The following is a 25,393-nucleotide window of genomic DNA, read 5'->3' as shown; positions in this document are numbered from 1 at the left end:
TTTTCCTGCAAACCATCCACTCTCACATGTTCATCAACGCTATCTTAATTCTCCTAACTCAAGGGTTAATTTACACTTGCTGATTAACCTACCAGCTCTGCGCATGGGTTTTGACAGTTCCCCTCCCCTATCTGTCCCCCTCATAATTTTGTATTCCCCTATCATGTCACCCTCTTTGCCAGGGAGGTAACCCCAGCCTTTTAACTGATTCAGGGGAAGCTTCCTACCCCAAGGACCTGTGGGAGAGTAGCATGCAAACTCACTGGATAGGGGATGAGGTGAAATGCGCTGATGCATTTATGGTGAGCCTGCATAAGCTCAGGAGTGAACAGAAGGATGCCTGATGGGATGAGGCAGATCTGAAGGAGGCTCACATGAGGTGTAAGCTTCGTTCGGGCCGAGATATCATGTTCCTGTGTGGTGGACATTGCCAGACTTGGAATGTGTTACTATTGACCACGGTCGCCTGGCAACCTTGGCAGGGCAACTGACGGCAGACAGCTCTGTGTGTCAGTCAGCCTCAGAGAAATCAAATCCAACCAGTTTCAATCTGCAATCAATGAGCTATTTCTCGGCAGAGTGCCAACTTCTTAATAATTTAGAAAAATATCTAACCACACTCCAAAGACGTACAGGTATGTAGGTTAATTGGCTGGGTAAATGTAAAAAAAAAATTGTCCCTAATGGGTGTAGGATAGTGTTAATGTGCGGGGATCGCTGGGCGGCACGGACTTGGAGGGCCGAAAAGGCCTGTTTCCGGCTGTATATATATGATATGATATGATAGACAGAAAGCAAAAAAAAAAACCCTACATCTTATTAATTCTGATTAACAGCTTACTTATTGAGTTTGACAGCATGAAGCAGTGCATTAAAAGGGTATCTTCCTGGAAAGTCTTCATGCATTGTGGTTAGAACATTAACCACCATTACCCCACACTGTCACTCACCTCTTCGCCTCTGGACACCTTTCCTCTACTTTCCCAGCTCCCCATCTTCACACAATCCTCATCTTCCTCCTTCCTTGGAGCCACAAACAGGACCTGTTGGATTTTCTGTTTCTGCCTGTATATGCTCTGGGAAATAAATTTCTTCCATTTTTAGCTCCAATTTTTCTCTCCTCATCGAATCTGTTCCCGGCTACAACTGTGACTCTTCCTCCTGGAAAATTCCAGTTTCTTGTTCCCAAATGGCTTACCGTCACCACAGGTGTCCAATCCACCACTTCCGTCATCTTCCAAATTTCAGCGGGACAGCGTTAAGGTTACTTGATCAGAGGCTCAAGCAGTCTTCATCCTGCAATACCCTCTTTCATCTGGCTAAATTCGTCCCCACGATGAACAACCTTTCTTTTAACTCAAGTCACTTCATGTAAGAGGTGTGGCCACGGCAATCCAGGTGGATTCAAACCACCCAGCTGTTTCTCTTTGGGACATGTAGAAAACCTTTTTGCCTCAGTTCAGGTCCCGTCCTCACCTCTTCCCCCAACACAGTGAGGTATGCATCAGTGCCACCTCCTGCTCTTGCCATGAAGGGTTTCATCAACTTAGTTCACAATTTCCATCTATCCTTCGCCATTGCATGGATTATGTCAAACTAATTGGTTCCCAGTCTACTCTTCATATCAAGGAATAGTCAAATTTCCTCCAAAATACATCACATTTACTATAAACTCACGGAGTCTCTGATTGTCTGCTTATACTTCCGCCAACTCTGCATTCCGTGACAACTCAATTCCATTCTCTGCTTTCTCATCTCCCTATCCTACCTGCAATCCTCTTCCACAGCAAACTACTTCCTTCCACAGTTTTTGACTAGGCCCTGGGTCGTGCTTATTCTTTTCCATGCCTTTCTGCATTCATCTATTCTTCTCTCTCCCAGAACCAAGATAGGGAACTCCTCGTCCTCAACTTTCATCTCCACATTCTATGGATTATCCTCCACCATTTCTAACATTTTCAGCAGGGAGTCACAGCCAGAAGTACCTTCTCCTCTATCTCTCTGCTCTACCTCCAATAGAACCATTCCATCCATGACACTTAGTCTTAAATAATCTGAAATAATGAAAAGTAAAACCATAGGTCCATAAAGTAAAACAAACAAACCCCATTGACCTTCTTACTCAATGTCGTGTAGGAAAATAACTGCAGATGCTGGTACAAATCGAAGGTATCACAAAATGCTGGAGTAACTCAGCAGGTCAGGCAGCATCTAGGAGAGAGGGAATGGGTGATGTTTCGGGTCGAGACCCTTCTTCAGACTTCTTACTCAATGTCAGTGAACTCATTGTAATGTATGGGAATGCATTGCCCAAGCCAGTCATTCCTGGCATGAAACTGAGGGGCCAGGTGTGAAATGCATCTGGCCCCATAACTTATGGCAGCAGTGCCTTGCCACTGAGTTGGCATTTATCAGCTGATGGGACAGCCAGATACACTGGCATCTCACCTCCAGCTTGTCTCACACATCAGTACTGCATTGCATAGGATCTCGAAGAAGAGGAAGTGAGATTTAAGAACAGTTCTGTGCCAAGATCCTGTGATCTGAATGCCCATCAGGTTGGTGATATTGTCAGCCACTTGAATGGCCAAGTTTATGAAGAAAGCAATGATTCAAAGTTCCCAGTGTTATAATGATGTGATGAGGTAGAGCTGACTGCTCAAGCTGGATTTATACTGCCCTTTCCTAATTCAAGAAGTCCCATGATGACTTGAGAACAAGCCAAATCTGGAGATACCAGAACAGAGGCCAATTGTTCGGTCAATTTGAAAGATTTTAAGGAGAGTTTTGAAAGAAAAAAGAAAGGGGAGGAATAAGAGTGGTTTATAAATTCCATCGCTCAAGGCCTTAGTGATTGGAGGTCTGGCCACCACTGGTGAATCAATTAAAATTAGAACAATGCGGCGAGCTCGGTGGACTGTGGGCTGGGGGAGGCTCTGGTGACGAGGAGGAAAGAGGCCATGAGGAATTTGAAAAGGATGAATTTCACATCTTTTATCAATTTGTACTGCATTGGACTCCATGTCAAAGTAACATGACACAGTTGGTGCTGATTTAAGCAGGCCCTGCTTTACATCAGTGTAAACTGTGTTAATATCATTGATTTATGAGACTGAAGCTTTGGTGTCCTGAACACTAGACAGACAAGTCCAGTGATATTTCTTTTAAAAACGTTAACGGCTTGTCCACACAGATTATGGCTGTCTTGCTGCCTGACTGGTGCCTTTTGCACTGCCTGTTTCTCCTCCCCCATCCTGGCTACCAATCTGAATCAAAGAAGACCATTCGTACCATTATACATGTGCTGATTAAGAGCCATTGATACAAATCCCACCTCCAAGCTCTTTGTCCATAAACCTTTAGGTTACGGAACCTGGAGATCTTATCAAAGGTAATTTTTTTAAAGTTATGACGGTTTGTAGCTTTTATTTCCCCAACCTGTCCTTGTAACTTTGTCTTTAAACTTCTAGTCCCTGTTATTGACCTCACAGTTACATATTAAACGTACACTCAGCCGTCAATGTGCTGGCTTCTGGTGTTTAATGTCAATATCGGATTATGACTGATAAGAGTGGAAATAAGGAAGATAGACACAAAATGCTGGAGTAACTCAACGGGTCAGGCAACATCTCAGGAGAAAAGGAATAGGTGATGTTTCGGGTCGAGACCCTTCTTCAGGCTCAGGCAGTAATGTGAAGAAGGGTCTCGACCTGAAACTTCACCTATTCCTTTTCTCCAGAGATGCTGCCTGACCTGCTGAGTAACTCTAGCATTTTGTGTCTATCTTTGGTGTAAACCAACATCTGCAGTTCCTTCCTACATAGAATGCAAATATGGATCTTGCTCTTTAATCTGCTCTTTAACCTTGCAGTTTCTTTAATTCAAGAACACATCATCACGGCAACCTTTGGTGGGTCCATGATGGGGCTAATAACAAAAGGAGTGACAGACATAGTTGTACAGCACAGTCTGCATTAGGTCAGTTTCCTTCTAAGCCTTGCCTATGTAAGTGTCCATCCAAATGTCTCTTAAAGGTAATGATTGTATTTGATTCCACCATCTCCTCAGGCAGTGCATTCCAGATGTCCACCAGTCTGTGTGTAAAAAACATACTCTGCAAATTCACTTTAAAACTCCTTCCCTTCACCTAAAACCATACCCGCTTGTTTTGGATACTGCTGCCATGGGAAAAAGAGTTTGGCTATACATCCAATCCATGCCTTTTATCTTCCCCTCAGGTTGCACTCCGCCTCCATTGCTCCAGGGAAAGAAAGCCCAGCCTATCTAATCTCTCCCCATAACTAAGGTCCTCCATTCCAAGTAACATCCTGGTGAATCACCTCTGCACTCTCTCCATTAGGGTTGAAAGAAGACACCATCTCACCCCCTCCCCTCTCCATTCACTCTTGCAACCAACAGCTCAGTGAGAAGTGTTGGGAGGGCAGGGGGCATAAAGTAAACTCTGCATCTTCTTTGAATACTTTGAAGGTATTACTCACAAAAAAAACTACTTTCCTGCAACCATCAGGTTGTCTAAATTAATTAAACTATTGCATCGTATGGGAGGCGCATTCCCAATCTCGTTGTACCCCTGGGTACAATGACAATAAAGATATATTGTATTGTAGAACGGACCTGCACAGCTAGGCGACATGTACAGCTCAAAGACTGAGGGACAAAGGCCTGTTCCTGGGCTGTACTGACCTATGTTCTCTGTTCTATATGCACAGCTCTAATCTTACTTCAGTAACGGAACACCACTGATCACCTCTTGTACCACCATGGTCTTTTTCCTCTTGTGTTTTTGCAGTAATGTCTTGGCTTTTCTGTGTTTTTCTTTTCACCACCTTGTGTAATATGTATATAATTATGATTTTGGGTTGTCCGAGTCTAGGTGCCTGTAACATTTTGGCAGGTAAGCTTTTCATTTTATCTGTACCTCACTGTACTTGTCGATATGACAAAAAAACACTTGACTTGACTTGACTAGGATCGTGATTAGATTACTTTCTACTTAAGACCGTTTGGAGGGTAAATATTGGGTAGGACTCTGGGAATAAGTATCCCACTCCCTGAAGCTGCGTCACAGAATTGTTAGCATCTGCCTGGCAGAGTAGACCATGCCTCAGTTTACTGGGTCTTTCAATATACAGCACTGGTAACAATGCAGCACTTCCCTTGCAACACCGATGGCAAGTCAGCCTGGATCTTCTCACTGTATGCAGGTTGGCTGATGTTCTTCCTACACTACAGTGGCAGCTGCATTCTAAACATGCTTCAATGGCTCGGAACTGCTTTGGGACATTTCAAAATCATGAAAGATACTTTGTAAATGGAAATTCTCCCTTTTGCTTTCTATGGCTTGAGCTCCCACAGAAGCAGATCCCGTCAGAAATAATAGATTTGAAAAGATGTCCAAAGCAGTGCAGCGATAAACTGAATCAGTGAGATTCTTTTCTGTTTAATGACCATGTTTACAGGCAGATAACATGGCATTTCTAACATCAAGTTACCTAGTGACTTTTCCAACCTGTTGCCACACTATCTCCAACTCTGATTAGGGATATTAATGCTGGTTAGTCTACGCTGTGCTGCCACCAAATGCCCCATGCAGTTAATGGCCCTTATTGGTGATTTATTTTAGCAAATATGTTTTTGAAAATAAATGCTTTTCTTTAAATGCATTTAATGTTCATGCATCTGAAGATTACCCTTTCATTTCTGGGTGCTCTAAGTAAAGAAAGTGATCCCACAAGAACATAGAAGAGTACAGAAGATAGACTCAAAGTGCTGCAGTCACTCAGCGGGTCAGGCAGTAACTCTGGAGAAAAAGGATGAGAGACCTTCCGGATTGGGACCCTTCTTCTGATTCCAAACTCTGAAGAAGGGTCTCGACCCGAAACATCACCTATCCTTATTCTCCAGAGATGCTGCCTGACCTGCTGAGTTACTCCAGCACTTTGAGTCTACCTTCAGTATATATCAGCATCTGCAGTTCCTTTCTACATAGAACATACAGCACAGGAGCAATGTCTGTACTGGACATCATGCCAAGACAAACTTTTATCTGCCTAAACATTGTCCATATTCATCCATTCCTTGAATATCCATGTACCTATCCCAAGCCTCGAATAAGCCACTTTTGTATCTGTTGCCACCTCCATTCTGGCAGTGTCTTCCAGGCACTCATCACTCTCTGTGTAATAAAACTTGCCTTGCACGTCTCCTTTAAACTTTGCCTCTCTCTCACCTTAAAGCTACGCCTTCTAATATTTTTCCAAAGATGAAAAGGGATCCAACTGTCCATCCTATGCATACTAGGACTGACACCACAAACTCCACATCAAGCAATCAAGCACACTCCACCTTTCTCCCCTAACTCTCACTAACCCTAACCTCTCTCCTAACCCCTCTCCTCCCCTAAGCCCTGCACCCTCCCCTGACAGCAAGGATTCTTTACAAATAGATGGAAGCAAAGGAACTCTCTGCCACAGACGTACAGGTATGTAGGTTAATTGGCTGGGTAAATGTAAAAATTGTCCCTAGTGGGTGTAGGATAGTGTTAATGTGCGGGGATCGCTGGGCGGCACGGACTTGGTGGGCCGAAAAGGCCTGTTTCCGGCTGTATATATATGATATGATATGATATGATAAGGTAGTTGAGGCCAGTTCATTGGCTATATTTAAGAGGGAGTTAGATGTGGCCCTTGTGGCTAAAGGGATCAGGGGGTATGGAGAGAAGGCAGGTACGGGATACTGAGTTGGATGATCAGCCATGATCATATTGAATGGCGGTGCAGGCTCGAAGGGCCGAATGGCCTACTCCTGCACCTATTTTCTATGTTTCTATGTTTCTATGAACTACAGTAAAACCAATTACAGACACAAGTTAGCTTGCTTCTGCAGAGTAAGCAAATGCAGGATTTAAGGGTTTGGTCATATCACTAAACTTTATTGTCAAACTTAGTAGAAATGAATGTGTGGCTGAGAAGTTGGTGCAGGGGGCAGGGATTCAGATTTCTGGATAATTGCAGATCCATTAAACAATTCATTCTGTTGGATGTTAAAGCTGGCATCATATGTCCAATAAATAGATGGCAATGACATAAAATTTTATGCCTCTCATACTTTATGTGGCAAAAAATCAATCTGGTTTTTAATTGCAGCCCCAAACTAAGATCTTTCTCATCTAAAGATCAACACTAACATTTTACCACCTACTGACAAGAAATGCTGCTGATATTTTGATTTATTTGATTTGGCTTAGCTCGTAGCAATATTTTGGGAAACAGTTCTAATTTTGAGCGTGACTTTTTTTTTTTGCAGCTTTGAGAGCTGTGTTTCTGAATGCTGGATTCATATTAATACCTGCGGCGGGCTGCAAGAATAAAATTCATCGGCAATGGTCGGCATACAGAAATCTCTCGACATAACCGGCTGGTGTTTCTTACCCATGGAGAAACCCAAATAGAGCAATTATCCTTATATCACATTGAACGTACAGTGTAAAAACAAGCCATTGAGCCCCATCTCGTCTATATTGGTGCTCTACACTACTTTCCATTTGCCATCTTACCCTTTTAATTCAATTCATTTCTCTAGACATGGCTGTTGCTGGCAAGGCCAGAATTTATTGTCCACCCCTGACTGCACTTCGGAAGCAAGTGGTGAACAGCCTTCTTGAACCTTTGCAGTCTTCTAGAATATGTGCTTCCACAGGAGGGAGTTCAGGAATATAGACCCAGCAACAATGAAGAAACAACAAAAATATTTACAAGTCAAGATGATGAGCCATCTGGAAGGGAATCGGCTGGCGATGGTTTTCCCATTCACCTGAAGCTCTTATCCTTTCTGTTGGTGGAGGGCATGAGTCTGGGAAATGTTCTCAGAGTAGCTTGGGTAGATACCTGCAGTGCTTTTTGTAAATTGTACACACTGCAGCCACTGCACAGCAGTGAAGGAGGGACTGAATGATGAGGATGGTGGATGGGGTACCATCAAGGGGATTGCTATATCCTGGATGTTGCTGGGCTTCTTGAGTGTTGTTGGAGCTGCACTCATATACATGCAAGTGGAGAGCATGCCATCACACTCCTGGTGAGCTGTCAGCCAATGAGTCATATGCTGCAGGGCACCCAGACTCCGACCTGCTCTTGTAGTCACAGTTCTGTATCTGGTCTAATTTGGGTTTCTAGTCAATGGTGGCCTCTACGATTTTGAGGCAATGACAATAACACTGAACATTAAAGGTAGACGTTTAGACTCATTTTCGATGGAAATGTTCTTGCCTTGAACTTTTGACATATAAATATTACCTGCCACATATTAACCCATGATTGAGTGTTATTTAGACCTTGTGCCTACAGGCATGGGCGTTTTCATTGGTTAGAATTGAGCATGGTGCAATCATCACCGAACCTCTCCCTTCTAGCCATGTTAGGAATTGAAGGTCATTGATGAAGCAGATGATGGTGGGTGGGCCTTGGAGAACTCCTGCAGTGATGTCCTGGGACTTGGGGTGATGGACCTCCAAAGTAAGTAGACGATGGTCTTCCTTCAGTTTGCCCACCAAATTCTATCTAGAAAACCTACCACACTTAATCTAGAAAACCTACCTCTGACAATCAGATAAATTTACTGTTGTAACCTGGTGGCACCCTCAGGCAATTACATCATTGCAAACTACAAAGAGCAAATCTTTAGGACTATAAACAATTTGGAATTTGTACATTTTGCTGATTGTTTAACAGCTGGAAAATGCCATGTTCAGATATTTTCCATCCCATTGTGTCAAAGTGTTTGGTCTCCTCAATATTTTAATAGTCCAAAAACTCACATGGCTTTGAAGATGCCAATCATTGTCCTCTGGGGGTTAGTAAAGTGGCTGCTTGCATGGCATAACTGTGATAGAGCTCCCTGTGTGTATGTAATAATCTTCATTAAATCTTAAGTAAACAAAATGCCTTCTCTTTTATAATAAATCTCCTCAGACATGCTGAAGGAAGAGAACAAGCGAAAGGTTGTCACCATATTTACACAGCTTTATGCCATGCTTGAGGTAGACTGTCATAATTTAAAAATGATCAGGCTCTTCTCAGACAAGGAATAAATTGGACATCACAGTGTTTGTCAAGACATATCCACTTTAATATTTCTAATTTGGATCTAGTTAACTCTCAAAAGAAAATGTGGTATTGACTCTCCTGGTATTTCAAGGCATTTTTTATTAATATTTAGGGCCAGTTTTAATTGGATGATCACGTTGTGGTGCACCTGCACTCAGACCATATGGGTGTCTTGAGCTTCTTGTTGTGGGCCCTTTAATTCCCAATCTCACTCCTTTTCCAACTTGCCTATCTCCACTGCCATAGTGAGGCCCAATGTGGACCAGAAAAGTATAATTTTATCTTCTGGTATTTTGCAACCTTCTGGAATAAACAGTAAATTCTCCAACTACAGACAAACTGTAAATTCTCCAACTTCACCATTTCCCATTATCATGCTTTTCACCTTCTACAGAATGCCTCCCAAACAAATAGCCAGTAGACTTGAAGAGTCTAGGGCTAGAGGTCATAGCCCCAGAATTAAAGGACGTTCCTTTAGGAAGGAGATGAGGAGGAATTTATTTCGTCAGAGAGAGGTGAATCTGTGGAATTCTTTGCCATAGAAGGCTGTGGAGGCCAAGTCAATGGATATGTTTAAGGCGGAGGTAGATTCTTGATTAGTATGGATGTGAGGGGTTATGAAGAGAAGGCTGGAGAAAGGGGTTAGGAGGGAGAAATAGATCAGCCATGATTAAATAGCGGAGTAGACTTAATGGGCTGAATGACCTAATTCTGATCCTATCAATTAAGACCTAGACATGGTCCATTTCACCTGAATCTATCTGCACTTCACACTGCCTTGCGAAAGCAGCCAACATAACCAAATATAGACACAAAATGCTGGAGTAACTCAGCGGGTCAGGCAGCATCTGTGGAAAAAAGGAATAGGTGACATTTCGGGTCGAGACCTTCCTCAGACTGAGAGTCAGGAAGAGGGAAACTAGAGGTATAAGGAGGTACAGAACAAAGCATAGCCGGCATCAATGACTCAGGAAAGGTAGAGTCCACAATGGTCCACTGTTGGCTGGGGGAGAGCTGTTAACGAAGGGATACAAATGGTGAAATTAGCAAGACGACTAGGGTGGGAGAGGAACAGGGAGAGAGGGAATGCAAGAGTTACTTGAAGTTAGAGAAATCAATATTCATGCCGCTGGGTTGTTAGCTGCCCAGGCGAAATATGAGGTGCTGTACCTCCAATTTGCGTGTGACCTCAATCTGACAGTGGAGGACAGAAAGGTAGTATGGGAGTGGGAAGGGGAATTAAAATGTTTGGCAACTGGGGGAGCATGTAGGTGTTCAGCGAAACGGTCGCCCAGTCTGCGTTTGGTCTCGCCGATATACAGGACTCCTCACAGAGATGAGGTTGGAGGAGGTGCAAGTCAACCTCTGCCTCACCTGAAAGGACTGTTGCAGTGGCTAGATTAAGTCGAGGGAAGAGGTATAGGGACAGGTGTTGCATCTCCTGCAGTTTCAGGGGAAAGTACCTGGGGAGGGGGTGGTATGAGTGGGAAGAGATGAGTGAATTGGGGAGTTGCGGAGGGAAGAGTCTCTGCGGAAGGCGGAAAAGGGTGGAGGCAGGAAGATGTGACTAGTGGTGGAATCCCGTTGGAGGTGGCGAAAATGTCAGAGGATTATATGCTGTATGCGACGGCTGATGAGGTGAAAGGTGATGACTAGGGGGACTCTGTCTTAATTGCGATGGGAGGGAGGGGGAGCAAGGGCAAAGCTACGGGATACCGAGGAGACATGTGTGAGGGCCTCATCTATGATAGAAGAGGGGAACCTCCATTCCTTAATGAATGAGGACATCTCGGATGTCCTGGTATGGAACACCTCATCTTGGGCGCAGATGTAGCAGAGATGGAGGAATTGGGAATAGGGGAGAGAGTCTTTGTAGGAGGCAAGGTGGGAAGAAGTGTAGTCTAGATAGCTGTAAGGAGTCCGTGGATTTGTAAAACACATCAGTCAATAGTCTATCCCTTCGTTATCACCACGTCCCCAGCCAACAATGGACCATTGTGGGCTCCACCTTTCCTGAGTCATCGATGCACGCTCTGCTTTATTCTGTACCTTCTCACACCTCTAGTTTCCCTCTCCCTAACTCTCAGTCTGATGAAGGGTCTCGACCCAAAACATCACCTATTCCTTTTCTCCAGAGATGCTGCCTGACCCGCTGAGTTACTCCAGCATTTTGTGCCTATCTTCGGTGTAAACCAGCATCTGCAGTTCCTTCTTAAATATAATCAAAGTCCCTTCCCACTCTAGTCATTCATGTTTCTTCCTGCTCCCATTTTGTATAAGATACAGAAGCTTGAAGGCATGGACCACCAGACTCAAGGAACCGTGTCATCCCCTCTTATCAGGCTTCTGAATAGTCTTTTCATAAGCTAGGTTGCTGTCCAATGCTCTAAACTACCTCATTGCAGACATAGGACTTTGTCTCTGGAACTGTTATGCGACAATGCTGAGAACTATATTTTGCCCTCTGTATTTTTCCCTTTGCTTTTCCTATTGTACTTGAGTTTGGCTTGATTGTATTCATGTATCGTATTATCTGACTTGACTGGATAGCTTGCAAAATAAAGCTATTCGCTGTATCTTGGTACATATATAAAAAACAACCTAGATTTGATCTATCTTAACCAATCTCTTCTTTGAAATCTATAAACCTTCCACTTCACAGCCAGTTCTGAGGAAGTTCAGCGGGTGACCTGAAACACCAACTAGCATCTCCTTCCATGGATGCAGCTTGACTGGCTCAGTTCTTCTAGCATTTTTATTTTCGTTTCAGTTTTTATTGCCTTTTTGTGTCAAGCCTTGAGAAAATGGTGGTGTGGTGGTGAGCTGTCACTGAAGCACCGCAAACTTTCTGGTGAAGGTGCTCCCACAATGTGAATGACGAGTTCCAGAACTTAGGCACAGTGGCAATAAAGGAGCTGCAATATATTTCTGTCAGGGTGGTTTATGACTGGAAAGGGAACCTCAGTTGAAGATGTTTTCAAGAAAAACCAAAGTGCTAAATGAACTAATTGGCTTCATTTTATTTTGTAGAATTCTTTTTCTCCTGCAATGCTCTTTCAACTCACGAAGAGAACTCTTACTCTCCAGCTGTGAAGCATGTGTCTCAACTGCATTGCATTCCAAACACCACAATGCAGCAAAATGGTAGGGTTCTAACCAATTTGTACACCTTAATATGAAAATCTAATGTTTAATCCGAGGAGTATCTCTGAGGCCACAGCATTCCATTACGCCAATCCATTATACAAGTTAGGAAACTAAAACAGAGATTGCACATTGCCTTTTGAAATGAGCCTTCTTTGCTGTACATTTCCTGGGATAACAAATGCATTGAAAGCTCGCTTTTCATATCAATTTGAAATTATGCTGTTGTTCTGTCCCAAAACAACTGGGGCCTTACCTATGTTTCTCTTTGCAGCCCTCTACAATTACCAGAATGCATGCATATCATTCACCTCAGGCTGTCATCTCTCTGGTTAGAAATAAATTAGCATCTATAGGGAAAAAAAGTAAAAATGTATACATCTCCCTCCCCTCATTTAAAACCAAAGTTCCCTCGGATAGACCAGAGGGATCCCAGCATGTATAAGAAGTTCCTGCTGTCTTTTGTAGAGGGTAACCATACATGTCCTGAAAGCCTGTGTTCAGATTCCTGCATGTTCCCCTTAAGCATTTAAATCCTGTTGCTGTTTTCTTCAACACTCCATCTCAGTTGGACAAATACAAGTTGACAGCCCAATAAACGTGCCAGGCATCGTTTATGATTTTTATTGCATGGAGTCTGTGTTGCAATCATCCGCATTACCAACATGTAAAAGAAATGATATGCATTTTGGATGCCTGAAATGAGCCTTCGCACAATGGCGACAGCTCTTCATTAACAACAATGAATTGAGAAGGGCAAGCAAGGTGTCAAACTCATTAGAATATCTACTACTTCACTTTGCAGCTCCCACATCCAACGGCCGTAATCTCCATTGTCAGCAATTAACCAGCAATCAGTGCCCGTGGCTCTCAGGAACTGGTCTTGGGCCAGCAGGCAAAGTGAGATGGACGCACTATCATGAGGGAACAAGCAAGACTGTGGGCTTTAGCACTGAGTCCAGCAACTGGCTTTCAAGCACTTCCTTGTCACTCCCATGGAGCTAAAGTTAAGAGGTTTGATGTTTGGAGAGTCGACCAGGTGTGATTAGCCACCCACGCGGTTCGCCCAAGCAAATTGTACATTGATCCCTCATACGCAGGTGGAATCCCATGGTGACTGAGGGAGGTGATGTTGGGCAATGGCATCAAATGAGTCATGCTCTGCACCATTTGCCTTTTAATTGACATCTTTGAAATACCACGATTGACACTGTGGTCAGGAACCAAGGAGCATGGCGGTTGCATATCAGGTCTAGTAGAATAATGCAGAGCTGAGCCAATATCCTACCACAACAATAAGGGGATTTCAATTGCTAATTAAATGAATGCAGAATGAGATATCCTGTATTATTAAGGTCATGTAATTACTGGGTAATAATAAAAACCACCTGATTCACCAATGAACTTCAGGAAATTTGTAAACTTGCGCAGGCTAGCATCTATGTAGCTCTCGTCTCTTAAATCCCCTCTCAAAATAACCCAGTGAACCATTTAGTACAACGACGGTTAGGGAAGGGGTAATAAATGCTAGTCTTGCCTGTAATGATAAACATGGAATAAATGAATAAGCAAACAAAAAATGCAAATAATTTAATACTTGGAATTGTATGCCAACAGCCAGTGTTAAAATTACTTTCCTCAGTGTTATAAACAAGGTCTGTGGTAACTAAATGAAACCTCCGTGTTGCATTCATTTATTCATTTTTGGGTAAGCACTGAGGTTGCCCAGGTCAGGAAGACATTCTGATCCCAATCAAATCCACCATTCTCACTGTCTTCTCACTAGCTTCACAACCCTGTCAATGAGCAGCAACACACAAAGTAAGTCTGGAACCTGGGAACTTGCATTGGGTAACTTGTGCTGTATGGTTACAAGAACCTCAGATACATACGTAGATACCTCGAACGGCACAGCACAGAAACAGGCCCATTGGCCCACAAAGTCCATGCTGAACATGATACCAGGTTTAACTATTCAGAATCAATAACTGCCTGAACATGATCCATATCCCTCCATTCCCTGCATATCCATGTGCCTATCTGAAAGCCTCTTAAATACCACTTTGGTATCAGTCTCGATCACCATCCTCGACAGAGCATTCCGGGCTCTGTATAAAAAACCTGACTTGCATATCTCCTTTAGATTTTGCCCCTCTTACCTTCAGGCTATACCGTCTAGTCTTTGTCAGAAAATAACTGCAGATGCTAGTACAAATCGAAGGTGTCACAAAATGCTGGAGTAACTCAGCGGGTCAGGCAGCATCTCAGGAGAGAAGGAACAGGTGACGTTTCGGGTCGAGACCCTTCTTCAGACTGATGTTAGGGGGTGCGGGACAAAGAAAGGGTATAGTTGGAGACAGGAAGACAGTGGGAGAACTGGGAAGGGGGAGGGGAAGAGAGGGACAGAGAAAATATATATTTTTTAAATCACAAAATGCTGGAGTAACTCAGCGGATCACAAAATGTTGAAGTAACTCAGCTCTGTCCCTCTCTTCCCCTCCTCGCTTCCCAGTTCTCCCACTGTCTTCCTGTCTCCAACTATATCCTTTCTTTGTCCCGCCTCCCCTGACACCAGTCTGAAGAAGGGTCTCGACCCAAAAAGTCAGCTATTCCTTCTCTCCTGAGATGCTGCCTGACCCGGTGAGTTACTCCAGCATTTTGTGACACCCTCTAGTCTTTGACATTTCCACACTGGGAAAAAGGTTCTGAATATCTACGCTATCTATACCTCCCATAATTTTATATACTTCTATCAAGTCTTCCCTCAGCCTCTGATGCTCTTACATTGCCTTTCCAAAGGCACACGGGAATAGGATGAAAGCCATTGCTTCTGCTCTGTCATTCAGTGAGACCATGGCCATTGCATAACCTAGTCCCACTACTGGTTCACTAGACTTAAAATCAACCATCAACCCGGCATCACCTGCAGCTTTCAGAACACTGCTCCAACCTTTCAATGCCCTGCATGGAAAAGATTCTGTCTCCTTATCCCAGACTCCCCAAACAATGAAAAGAGCTTCCCGTCATCTGCCCTAATTTCTTGAAATTTCCATTTCACTGGGGTAGAGAGGTTTGATCATCGGATGCCAAAGCACAGAGGAAGCAACAGGACCAGGCCTTTGAACCACTTGCGTCTATTGGGTCATTCACTGATATCAGGGTTGATCTATGGCCTAACTAGTCCTTACCACCCTTAGGGAAACACTTTTGCAAGCCCAGCAGTGGGTAATGCACTGGGCGATACTCTCAGTTGCGCTTAGTGATATCCATCAAAGATTGAACTCCACCCTTACATACTTAATTTATCCATTTATGTCAGCTTTTCTTAACATCCTATACACAAAGAAACAGGAGCAAGAGTAGGCCACCCCTCCATTCAATATAATCGTGGCCTGATGTGTGTTGGCCTCAACTCATCTCTGTGCCCATTGTGCCCATTCTCATTGCTCATCACTCTCGATTCCTCAATAAACAAAATGCAAAGTACAGAAATTATGATATTCAGCAGCAGTTCCCATCAGTAACCTGTGCCTGCCCCATATCCCTTGATTCCACTAGCCCCTAGAGCTCAATCTAACGTTCTTTTAAATTCAACCAGTGAATTGGCCTCCACTGCCTTCTGTGGCAGATAATTCCAAAAATTCACAACCATCTGGGTGAAAAAGTTTTTTCTTACCTCAGTTTTAAATGGCCTCCCCTTCATTCTTAGACTGTGGCCCCTGGTTCTGGACTCCCCCAACATTGGGAACATTTTCCTGCATCTAGCTTGTCCAGTTCTTTCATAATTTTATACGTCTCGAAAAGATCCCCTCTCATCCTTCTAAACTCCCGTTAATACAAGCTCAGTCTTTCCAATCTTGCCTCATACGACAGTCCCGCCATCCCGGTGATTAACCTCGTGAACTTACGCTGCACTGCCTCAATAGCAAGGATGTCCTTCCTCAAATTAGGAGGTCTCTCCAGGGCCCTGTACAACTACAGAAGGACCTCTTTACTCGTATGCTCAAACCCTCTCGTTATGATGGCCAACATGCCATTAACTTTCTCCACTGCCTGCTGTACCTGCACGCTTACTTTCAGTTACTGGTGTACGAAGACACCCAGGTCTCATTGCACTTCCCCTTTACCTAATCTAACACCCTTGAGATAATAATCTGCCTCCTTGTTTTGCCGCCAAAATGGATAACCTCACATTTATCTACATTTTACTGCATCTGCCACGCATCTGCCCACTCACTCAATCTCTCCAAGTCATCCTGCAACCTCCGAACATCCTCTTCGCAGTTCACACTGCCACCTAGTTTTGTGTTATCTGCAAACTTGCTGGAGTTACTTCTAATTCCATCATCCAAATCATTAATATATATTGTAAATAGTTGCGGCCCCAGCACCGAGCCTTGCAGAACTCCACTCGCCACTGCCTGCCATTCTGAAAAGGACCCGTTTATTCCTACTCTTTGCTTCCTGTCTGCCAACCAATTCTCTATCCATGTCAATACCCTACCCCCAATACAATGTGCTTTAATTTTGCCCACCGATCTCCTGTGTGGGACCTTATCAAAGGCTTTCTGAAAGTCCAGATACACTACATCCACTGGCTCTCGTTCATCCATTTTACTTGTCATATCCTCAAAAAATTCCAGAAGATTAGTCAAGCAGGATTTCCCCTTCGTAAATCCATGCTGACTTGGACCAAGCCTTGTACTACTATCCAAATGCACTGTTATTACCTCTTTAATAATTGACTCCAGCATCTTCCCCACCACCGATGTCAGGCTAACTGGTCTATAATTCCTTGTTTTCTCTCTCGCTCCTTTCTTGAAAAGTGGGATAACATTAGCTACCCTCCAATCCACAGGAACTGATCCTGAATCTATAGAACATTGGAAAATGATCACAAATGCATCCACGATTTCTAGAGCCACCTCCTTGAGTACCCTGGGATGCAGACCATCAGGCCCTGGGGATTTATCAGCTTTCAGTCCCATCAGTCTACCCAATATTATTTCTGGCCTAATGCAAATTTCTTTCAGTTCCTCTGTTTCACTAGATCCCCTGTCCTCTAGTACGTCTGGGAGATTGTTTGTGTCTTCCTTAGTGAAGACAGAACCGAAGTACCTGTTCAACTCTTCTGCCATTTCCTTGTTACCCATAATAATTTCACCTGTTTCTGCCTTCAAGGGACCCACATTTGTCTTTACTAATCCTTTTTCTCTTAACATACCTAAAGAAGCTTTTACTATCCTTCTTTATATTCTTGGCCAGCTTCCCCTTGTACTTCATCTTTTCACCCCGTATTGCCCTTTTTGTTACCTTCTGTTGTCCTTTGAAAGTTTCCCAATCCTCTGGCTTCTTGCTACTCTTTGCTATGTTATACATCTTTTCTTTTAGTTTTATTCCATCCCTAACTTCCCTTGTCAGCCATGGTTGCCTCTTGCTCCCCTTTGAATCTTTCTTCCGCTTTGGAATGAAATGATCCTGCATCTTCTGGATTATGTCCAGAAATTCCTGCCATTGCTGTTCCACCATCATTCCTGCTAGGATCCTTTTCCAGTCAACCCTGGCCAGCTCCTCTCTCATCCCTTCATAGTACCCATTGTTCAACTGCAACACTGACACTTTTGATTTAACCTTCTCCCTCTCAAATTGCAGATTAAAACTAATCATTTTATGGTCACTACCTCCAAGCGGTTCCTTTTACCTTGAGATCCCTTATTAAATCTGGGATTAAATATAATTGACATTTCTTCCAAAACATTCAAAATACTGTGAATGACAATTCTTTCAAAGAAAACAATCCCAAAATATCTTGGGATTCTGCTTCCGGCTAATATTCAGTGCAAGAAGCTTAAACAACTGAAAACAGAAAATATCGGAAATAAATTATTATTTTAGCACTCTATCTCTGAAAGAAAAACGTTGCCACTTAATTTGAAAAAGTGTACCCCAACGGCTTGCAATATAACACATATAAAATACAAGTTTGAATATAACCTTTATTTTTTCTCTCACAATAGCAAACCAGGTATTTTGGAATTATGTTCACAACTCCAGTTTAAAGTTTAAAGGGTAATAATGTAAAAACAGTTGCAAAAATGTCTTGTCATTTTAATTTTAACGTGCTTTTTTTTCCATTTCCTTGTATTTTCTAAGCCAAGCCCTCTATAGTCAAGCTTAAATATATGCTCACCTGAAACAGGAATAAAATCTATACGTGGAACAAGAACCTGAAATTGACCATTTGGACACAGTGGCCCCGAGGAAGAAAAGGAATTGCTGCAATGATTCTCATAGGACCACAGATGGGAAAGCACAGTAGGAGGCCATTCTGCCCATCATATCTATGCCAGCTTTCAACCTGAGCAACTCTCTAGTACCCCACGCTCTCTGTAGCCTTGTAAAGTTTTTCCCCACCATATATTCATCCAATCTCCCTCTTGAAGGCCACATTGAAATCTACCTCCTCCACAACTGCTGCCAATACATTCCATATCCCATCCACACGCTGCCTTAAAATGCTTCGCCTCATGTAACTCTTTCTTCTCTTCTCTCTTATTTTATCCCCATGACCACTAGGCCTCGATCCCTCCAACCGATGGAATTCCACTGTCCAGTCTGCCACTACCCTTCATCACTTTATTTACCTACCAAATCTCCCTTCAGCTTTCCCCAAAGGCAATTGTCCCACTTCCCCACTCCATCCCCCAAATTGTATTCCCTCCTTCCAGGAACCACTCTCATAAATCTTCTCTGGACCCTGTCTAGTACCTTCACATACTTTTAATGGGGGATCAGCTTGAATTTCCTCCTTTTATGTGCCTGAAGATTATTTGATCGAAAGTGTTGGCAACAAAATGAAAGATAAGAAGCTGTCTAAACATATGAGAAAAACGTTCATTAAACCCATCCTGGATTGTTTCCAACATGCTCTGTGTAAAGCAGTAGGTGCATGGAGGTGTATTGGCTTACCTGGGTACTATTGTTTCTCAAACTCAGTTACAAACAACAGATGGTCCTCTGGAGACTTGCCATGTGTTTTGCTAAGGTGCAATTTGACTGCATGTTTGCTTACAAATGTCCTGTTGCACATTTTACACTGGAATGTCGAGTTTACATCCTCCTCTGACATCCCGACTGAGTTCAGGGGTCGATTTGGTATCACCTTAGCAACTGCCTGCTGCTCGCGAAGCTGCTCTACTGATAACTTGGAGAGGTCCTTCATAGAAAATCCTAAATGAATCTCCAGGTGACCTATGTAGCTGGCAGGAGTCCTAAACTGGGAGGCACAATCATTGCAGAAGAAAACCGGGTGACCTGTATCTAAGTTCTTCAGGAATTTTGTTCCACCTGTCCTTCTCAATTGATACTTGACATTGGCTAGCCAATGGCTTATCGTGGTCATGGAAAGGCCGGTAAACTTTGAAATGTGCACCCGCTCATGGAGGTTTAAGTCCGACATGATGAATTTGCCTTCGGAAGATTCCCGTAAACTAGCCGCAAACTGGGCTTGCAGCATCAGGAGGTGTTGGGGATTCCAGTTAGACTGCCTGCCCTTTCTCTTCTGTACCGGAGATATATCATCAAAGGTGTCCTCGAAGCAGCTGACGTCGGCTTCCGATTTCTCTGACACCGTCGAAGGGGTTGATGACTTGGGTGTCAGCCGCCCTGTGAGGTTCTTCACCATGTCGGAGATGTCCAACAGCGCATTTTCCCGAGAAGACGAGAGAATTGTTTCCGTCATGGCGGAAATCAGCTTCTTGTTGCTCTTCGATTTGGTTAAGTCTATGGGTTGATCGTTGTTCTCGTAGTAGTATCGGTCCACAATATCCGCTTGCTTGGCCTGTGTGGCAGGGAATATGGGTTTATCCAGCACACTGTTGCTGATTTTGTACAGCATGGCCAAGGGGTCAAGGCTGGGGCTTAGGGGCTTGGCCGCCTTGCCCAAGTGTGTGTTCATGATTGACTGCAGTGCACTGAGTGGATTGACAAACGGGGACTCGGGCGACTGGTCAGTGATAATTGCCATACTGTTACAGCCATTGCTGACTGTTGACCTCAGACACTCGTTACCATTTGGGAAAGGTCCGTCCAAATTGGTCTCCTTCTTCACTTTCACCTCCTGGCCATCGCCGTCTCTCGACGTTTGCGTTGACGTGTCGTTGTCTTCGGCTCTGGGAGGGTCACTCATGCTGGGCGATGACGAGCCGCCGGTCACCTTGATCCTGGGCGCGACCATCCGCTCTTGCTCTGCCGCTTTCACTTCGGCCTTGACGACCATCTTCCCCGTGACCTTCTCCACCAGTTCCTCCATAGCATGGACGTTGCTCTTCAGAGGCGGGGGTGACTGGCACTCCGAGGGATCCACCAAGGCGAGATGTTCGGAAGACGGGGCCTTTAGGTTGCTGGCATAGAATGGAGTCGATTGGACATTCTGCACTGCTGGATGGAAGGGCCTTATTGCTGCTGAGAGCTGATAGGCAGCATGGATGCTAGGATAGCCTCCCCATGTGGGGGCACCATTCTGAGCCTTGTTGATGGCGGTGGTGACCGTGTTCTCCAGAGATTTCAGGATATCAATTCCGCCTTTGGGACTCTCATCCAGATCTTCCTCCCGCAGATACTGGTACTGGGAAGTCGACTCCGACTTTTCTTCAGGATCCTCCCGCTCCTCCTTTATCTCCCTCTCTTTCACATCCTCTTCCGCCGGTTCTACCTCCTGCTCCTTCCTCTCATCGGCCATCGGAGGCGGGGAGGTTTCAAGCTTGGCTTGGGCAGTGGGGACCATGAGCCGTGCCGGTGTGGACGGAGGCAAGGGAATGGACTGGATTTTCTCCTCGACCACTGTGTCGAACACCAGCTGCTTGCCTTTCTTGGAGGCCGAGTTGGTGACCTTCAAGAAGTGGCCGGTCACCATCATGTGCGCCGTCAGCTGCTGCAAGGTGTCGTGCGAGCTACCGCATTCCATGCACTTGAGGATCTGCGCCTTCCGGGCTTCGAACTGCCAGGTGTAGCTGGCCCCATTCTGGTAGCCGTAGCGATTGTTGGGAGTCACGTAAGGGTTGGCCGCTCTCTGGCCAGAGGACGACTCCCCAGCAGGTAGGCCCGATGGGTTGGAAGCAGATTCCGGAGAGCAGGGCGGAGGTTCCTGCTGCGCCCATCTCTTGTTGGGCGGCACGAGCTTGGAGGCCAGGGCTGGCATGGGCTCCTTCAGAGGCACCTTCTGGTAGTGCTTGGTCTTGATCATGTGGACGCTGAGGTCCTGCAGCGACTCGAAGGAGTGCCCACAGTACATGCACTTCAGGACCTTCTGAGCATCCTCCTTGCCTTCCATCTCCATGAGGGAGCGCTTCCTGGGCTTGGACCACTTGCGGGGGTTGTCGGAGTCCCGGTCGCGGTTGTCGTCGCGGTAGTGGCCGGTCTCGTTCATGTGCACGGTGAGGTCGACCAAGGTGTCGTAGGCCGAACTGCAGTCCTTGCAGCGGAACTTACTGGCCCCGGTGAAGACTGAGCCGAACAGCTTGTTCTGCTGCCGGTAAAGCTGCACCGTGCTGAAGAGGCTGGGCTCGGGGATGATCCCGTAAGACGTCTGCTGGAGCGACTTGGCCAAGGCGGCCTGGTGCCAGTCATAGCCCAACCCTCCGCCATTGCCATTGTGGCTGCTGCCGTTGCTACTGCCGCTGCCTCTGGCCTGATTGGGGCTCTTCAGGTCCAGGCCCAGGCTGGTCCAGTAGGAGCTGCTCAGGAGGTTGGAATAGGCCGCCTTCATCTGGGCCAAGCTGTCCCGTGAGGCCTGCAGGACATCCTCACCTGGCACCCCTTCCTCCCTCTCCTGCCCTTCCTTGGAGGAGATGCTCCGCAGGTCGGCCAGTGGGTCACTGGTGTCGCTGGTGGGGGACCTGTAACCAGGGTCTGGGTGTACCGGCGTGCTGGCTGGCGAGTTCTGGTAGCTGGCTTCTTCCTCTTTGACCTCCTCGTCCTCTTCGGGGCAGTGGAACTCGTGGTCCAGTTCGCCCTCGGGAGGCAGCTCCTTCTCCGGGAGGTCTTCGTCGAGGTCGGCTGCCTTCAGCTCTTCTTCAGGAACATAAGCTGCCAAAGGAAGGACAAATAAGGACAACATTAGTCAGAGCTGGCAGGCTGGGGCAACACAATGTGTTCAAAAAATCAAGCATTGTGGATCAGCAGGAGGCTAACCAATGCTTGCCGATGCACAGGGCACCTCCCATTGAATCTACATCCCATCTGAATCATTTGTGGAACATAGTAGTTCATAGTAGTTCATAGTAGTTCATAGTAGTTCACAGAGCAGTGCAGCACATGAAAAGGCCCCTCATCCCATCGTCTGAGCCGAACATGATGCCAAGACAAACTCTTGTCCGCCTGCCCATCATAAATATACTCAGAAATATCTGCTCCCCTCTGGCCAAAAATCCATTAATTTAGATAAACATTTAACGATGAATCTCTGGGCTTGTCAAAGCCAATTTCTTGATTTGTGTTCCTTTTTAAAAATGTGTGTGCTGCAAGATTCCATGTGATGCTAACCAAAAAGGAGAGCTGTTGACGGAACTCAGCGGGTCAGGCAGCATCTGTGGAAGGGTGGACAATCAATATTTCAGCTGGGACTTTTCTTCAGAATTAAGGCTTCTGCCTGAAGAAGGGTCCCACTACAAAATGGCGTCTGCCCATTTCCTCCCACAGAGTTGGATAGAGCTCGAGGGGCTAGTGGAATCAAGGGATATGGGGAGAAGGCAGGCATGGGGTATTGATTGGGGATGATCAGCCATGATCACAATGAATGGCGGTGCTGGCTCGAAGGGCTGAATGGCCTCCTCCTGCACCTATTTTCTATGTTTCTATGTTTCTAGATGCTGCCTGACCCATGAATTCTTCTAGTCGTTTGAGACTGGTACAATTGCAACATTTAAAAGACACTCTTATGGGTACATGGATAGAAAAGTTTGGTGGGATTTGGACCAGGTGCAGGCCAGTGGAGTTAGCTCATTTAGACAGCTTGGTCATCATGGACAAGTTGGGCCGATGGACGCTTTGCCCTACTGTATAGATTCAGTACTCTATAACTCTATTTGACTTACATTTGTTCACCAGTGAATGAGCCTTTGTAAAATCAAATACTGATCAATATAGAATATTTTTTTCTTTATTGATTCGAGGGAAATAAATCATTAAACTTTAGCAAGTACAAATCCTAAAAGCATGGATTAACTAAGACTGTTTTGTTAGAGCAACAAGCAGGAGACCTCATGATAATACCCCTAATCCAGGCACTAATCCCCATTAAGCAATGTCATTGTCTGAGCCAGAGGCTGCATGGATGTCTCCATCACCCATCAGGTCCCAGGTACTGGTGACTGTTGTACTGACCACACTATAATCTGCACTGTGATCACCATCACCCTGGCCTCAATGCAACACCAGATGGACCAACGCTAAAGGTCTCAAGCATCCCACATGGATCGAGGACCTGATGTCCATTGGTCACAGAAATTCAGCTTAACAGATGAAAGGAGAGCACCACCTCCCAAACTACCTACCCACCCTACCCATGCAGCACCTCCTGTGGAAAAGTCTGCAGTCCCCACTCTGCCCTCAACAGCCAGCTTAGAAACCACATAGCCAGAGCCGAAGCAAATTATCCTCGATCCTGAGGGACTGGCAGGGAAAAAGAAGAAGATTGTGTTTCCACCCCATTAAGAATTCTCATGCTGAGCCAGATTTCTTTTTAATGTTAAGTAATACCGTGTATTACACTATTTTACTTTACAAAATTATCATTCAATTCTGTGTGCTAAAATGCAAATGCAGAAACATGACAAGCATTTGGAGAATTTTACTCTCATTGCAATAGTGCATAAATTGCAACTTTGCAATGGGAGGTGACTGATTTTTTTTTTAAATCCCTTTCCGATATTTCATTTTCTCAAATCATAACTTCAGTCCACAAAACTTTCCTATTGGAGATTAATCAAATGTGTTGCCTTCAAAAACCACTGAGATGTGGCAGTGTCTAATTAAAACAGATTGTTTATAGTGGATCATTTATAGAAATGTGTTCTTGACTACAGCTGCATTATGCTTCAATAGAAAGATGCACCTAACATGGGTTTGTTAGAATTGCTTAATGAAAAAAATAACAAAACTGAAGTCTCACAACTGAAACGAACCACAAAAAAAAGCAAGAATGAACATAAAGTGCAAAAGAATTAAAGTAATCAAGCAAAAACTATTTTAAGGAATATTATCCTCCAGAGGTATTTTCTGTTTAAAACTCCCAATTAAATGACACAAACAACAGATGCAAAGACGATTCACATTATATGCAACAGAAGAAGGTTGTAAGAAATGAATATTGAATTAGTAGTAAACAACAGCATATCAAGATGCATCAGGGAAGTGGATCTCTTATGGAAGGAACACAGATAATCATCGGGTATATTTACTCCCTCAGTATTATATACGTGGTTGGCCTTTCATGATCGCATAAGCTTGAGGTAAACAGAAGTCCTGCTGTCCATTTCCTACCTCCCAGTAGGTCCTATTTACCTATCACTTCTTTACCAATGACTTACATTGGTTTCCACTTGAGTAATATCTTGATTATGATGTTCTTGTGCTTGTTTTCAAATAATTTCATGATGTCACCTCTTCTCTAGTTCCGTAAACTCTTCTGAGAGTTCTCTCTTCTATATGATCTCTTAGATTCTATATGATTCTAGATTCTATATGATTCATTGGTAGCCACTGTGCCTGAGGCTGCTGGGATCTGAAGCTCTGGAATTCTCTCTCTAAGACAATCCTTAAAGTTTCTTCCTTTGAATGTGTTTTTTCCCATTTTCTCCCATGTCTACTTAGATACAGGCTGTCCCTGGATTATGAACCCTGATTTAAAGATACCCGTACATACCATCAACCTTTCATAGTATTATCAAATCAAAAGTTTGATGTATGTACACACATTAATTATTACAAACAACAAAACTAGTTTCCTCACTCCCTCTATTTTTAATAATTGTTTTTTTCTATGTCTTATATGCTTTTGATGTCATTCATTGCAGTGCTGCAGAGGTATGGTTACCAAATTGAGTGATTTTTTGTATATTCTGCCT

At 44.4% G+C, this 25,393-nt stretch overlaps 1 protein-coding gene across 2 annotated transcripts in view; it reads right to left on the bottom strand.

The window, feature by feature from the left end:
- The window catches only part of tshz1 (teashirt zinc finger homeobox 1), a 208,906-nt gene that overhangs the window by 92,604 nt on the left and 90,909 nt on the right, over window positions 1–25,393 (bottom strand). For both annotated transcript variants that reach the window (XM_078397683.1, XM_078397684.1), the window contains exon 2: window positions 19,239–22,355. In XM_078397683.1, coding sequence (XP_078253809.1) covers window positions 19,246–22,355 — 3,110 coding nt within the window. In that variant the 3' untranslated portion in view covers window positions 19,239–19,245. The remainder of the gene's footprint in view (window positions 1–19,238; window positions 22,356–25,393) is intronic.

The sequence above is a fragment of the Rhinoraja longicauda genome, chromosome 4 (assembly GCF_053455715.1).
Source record: "Rhinoraja longicauda isolate Sanriku21f chromosome 4, sRhiLon1.1, whole genome shotgun sequence".
In the NCBI taxonomy this organism is placed as follows: domain Eukaryota; kingdom Metazoa; phylum Chordata; class Chondrichthyes; order Rajiformes; family Arhynchobatidae; genus Rhinoraja; species Rhinoraja longicauda.
Note: the sequence above shows the minus strand (reverse complement) of the source record. Positions and strands in the feature narration are given on the sequence as shown.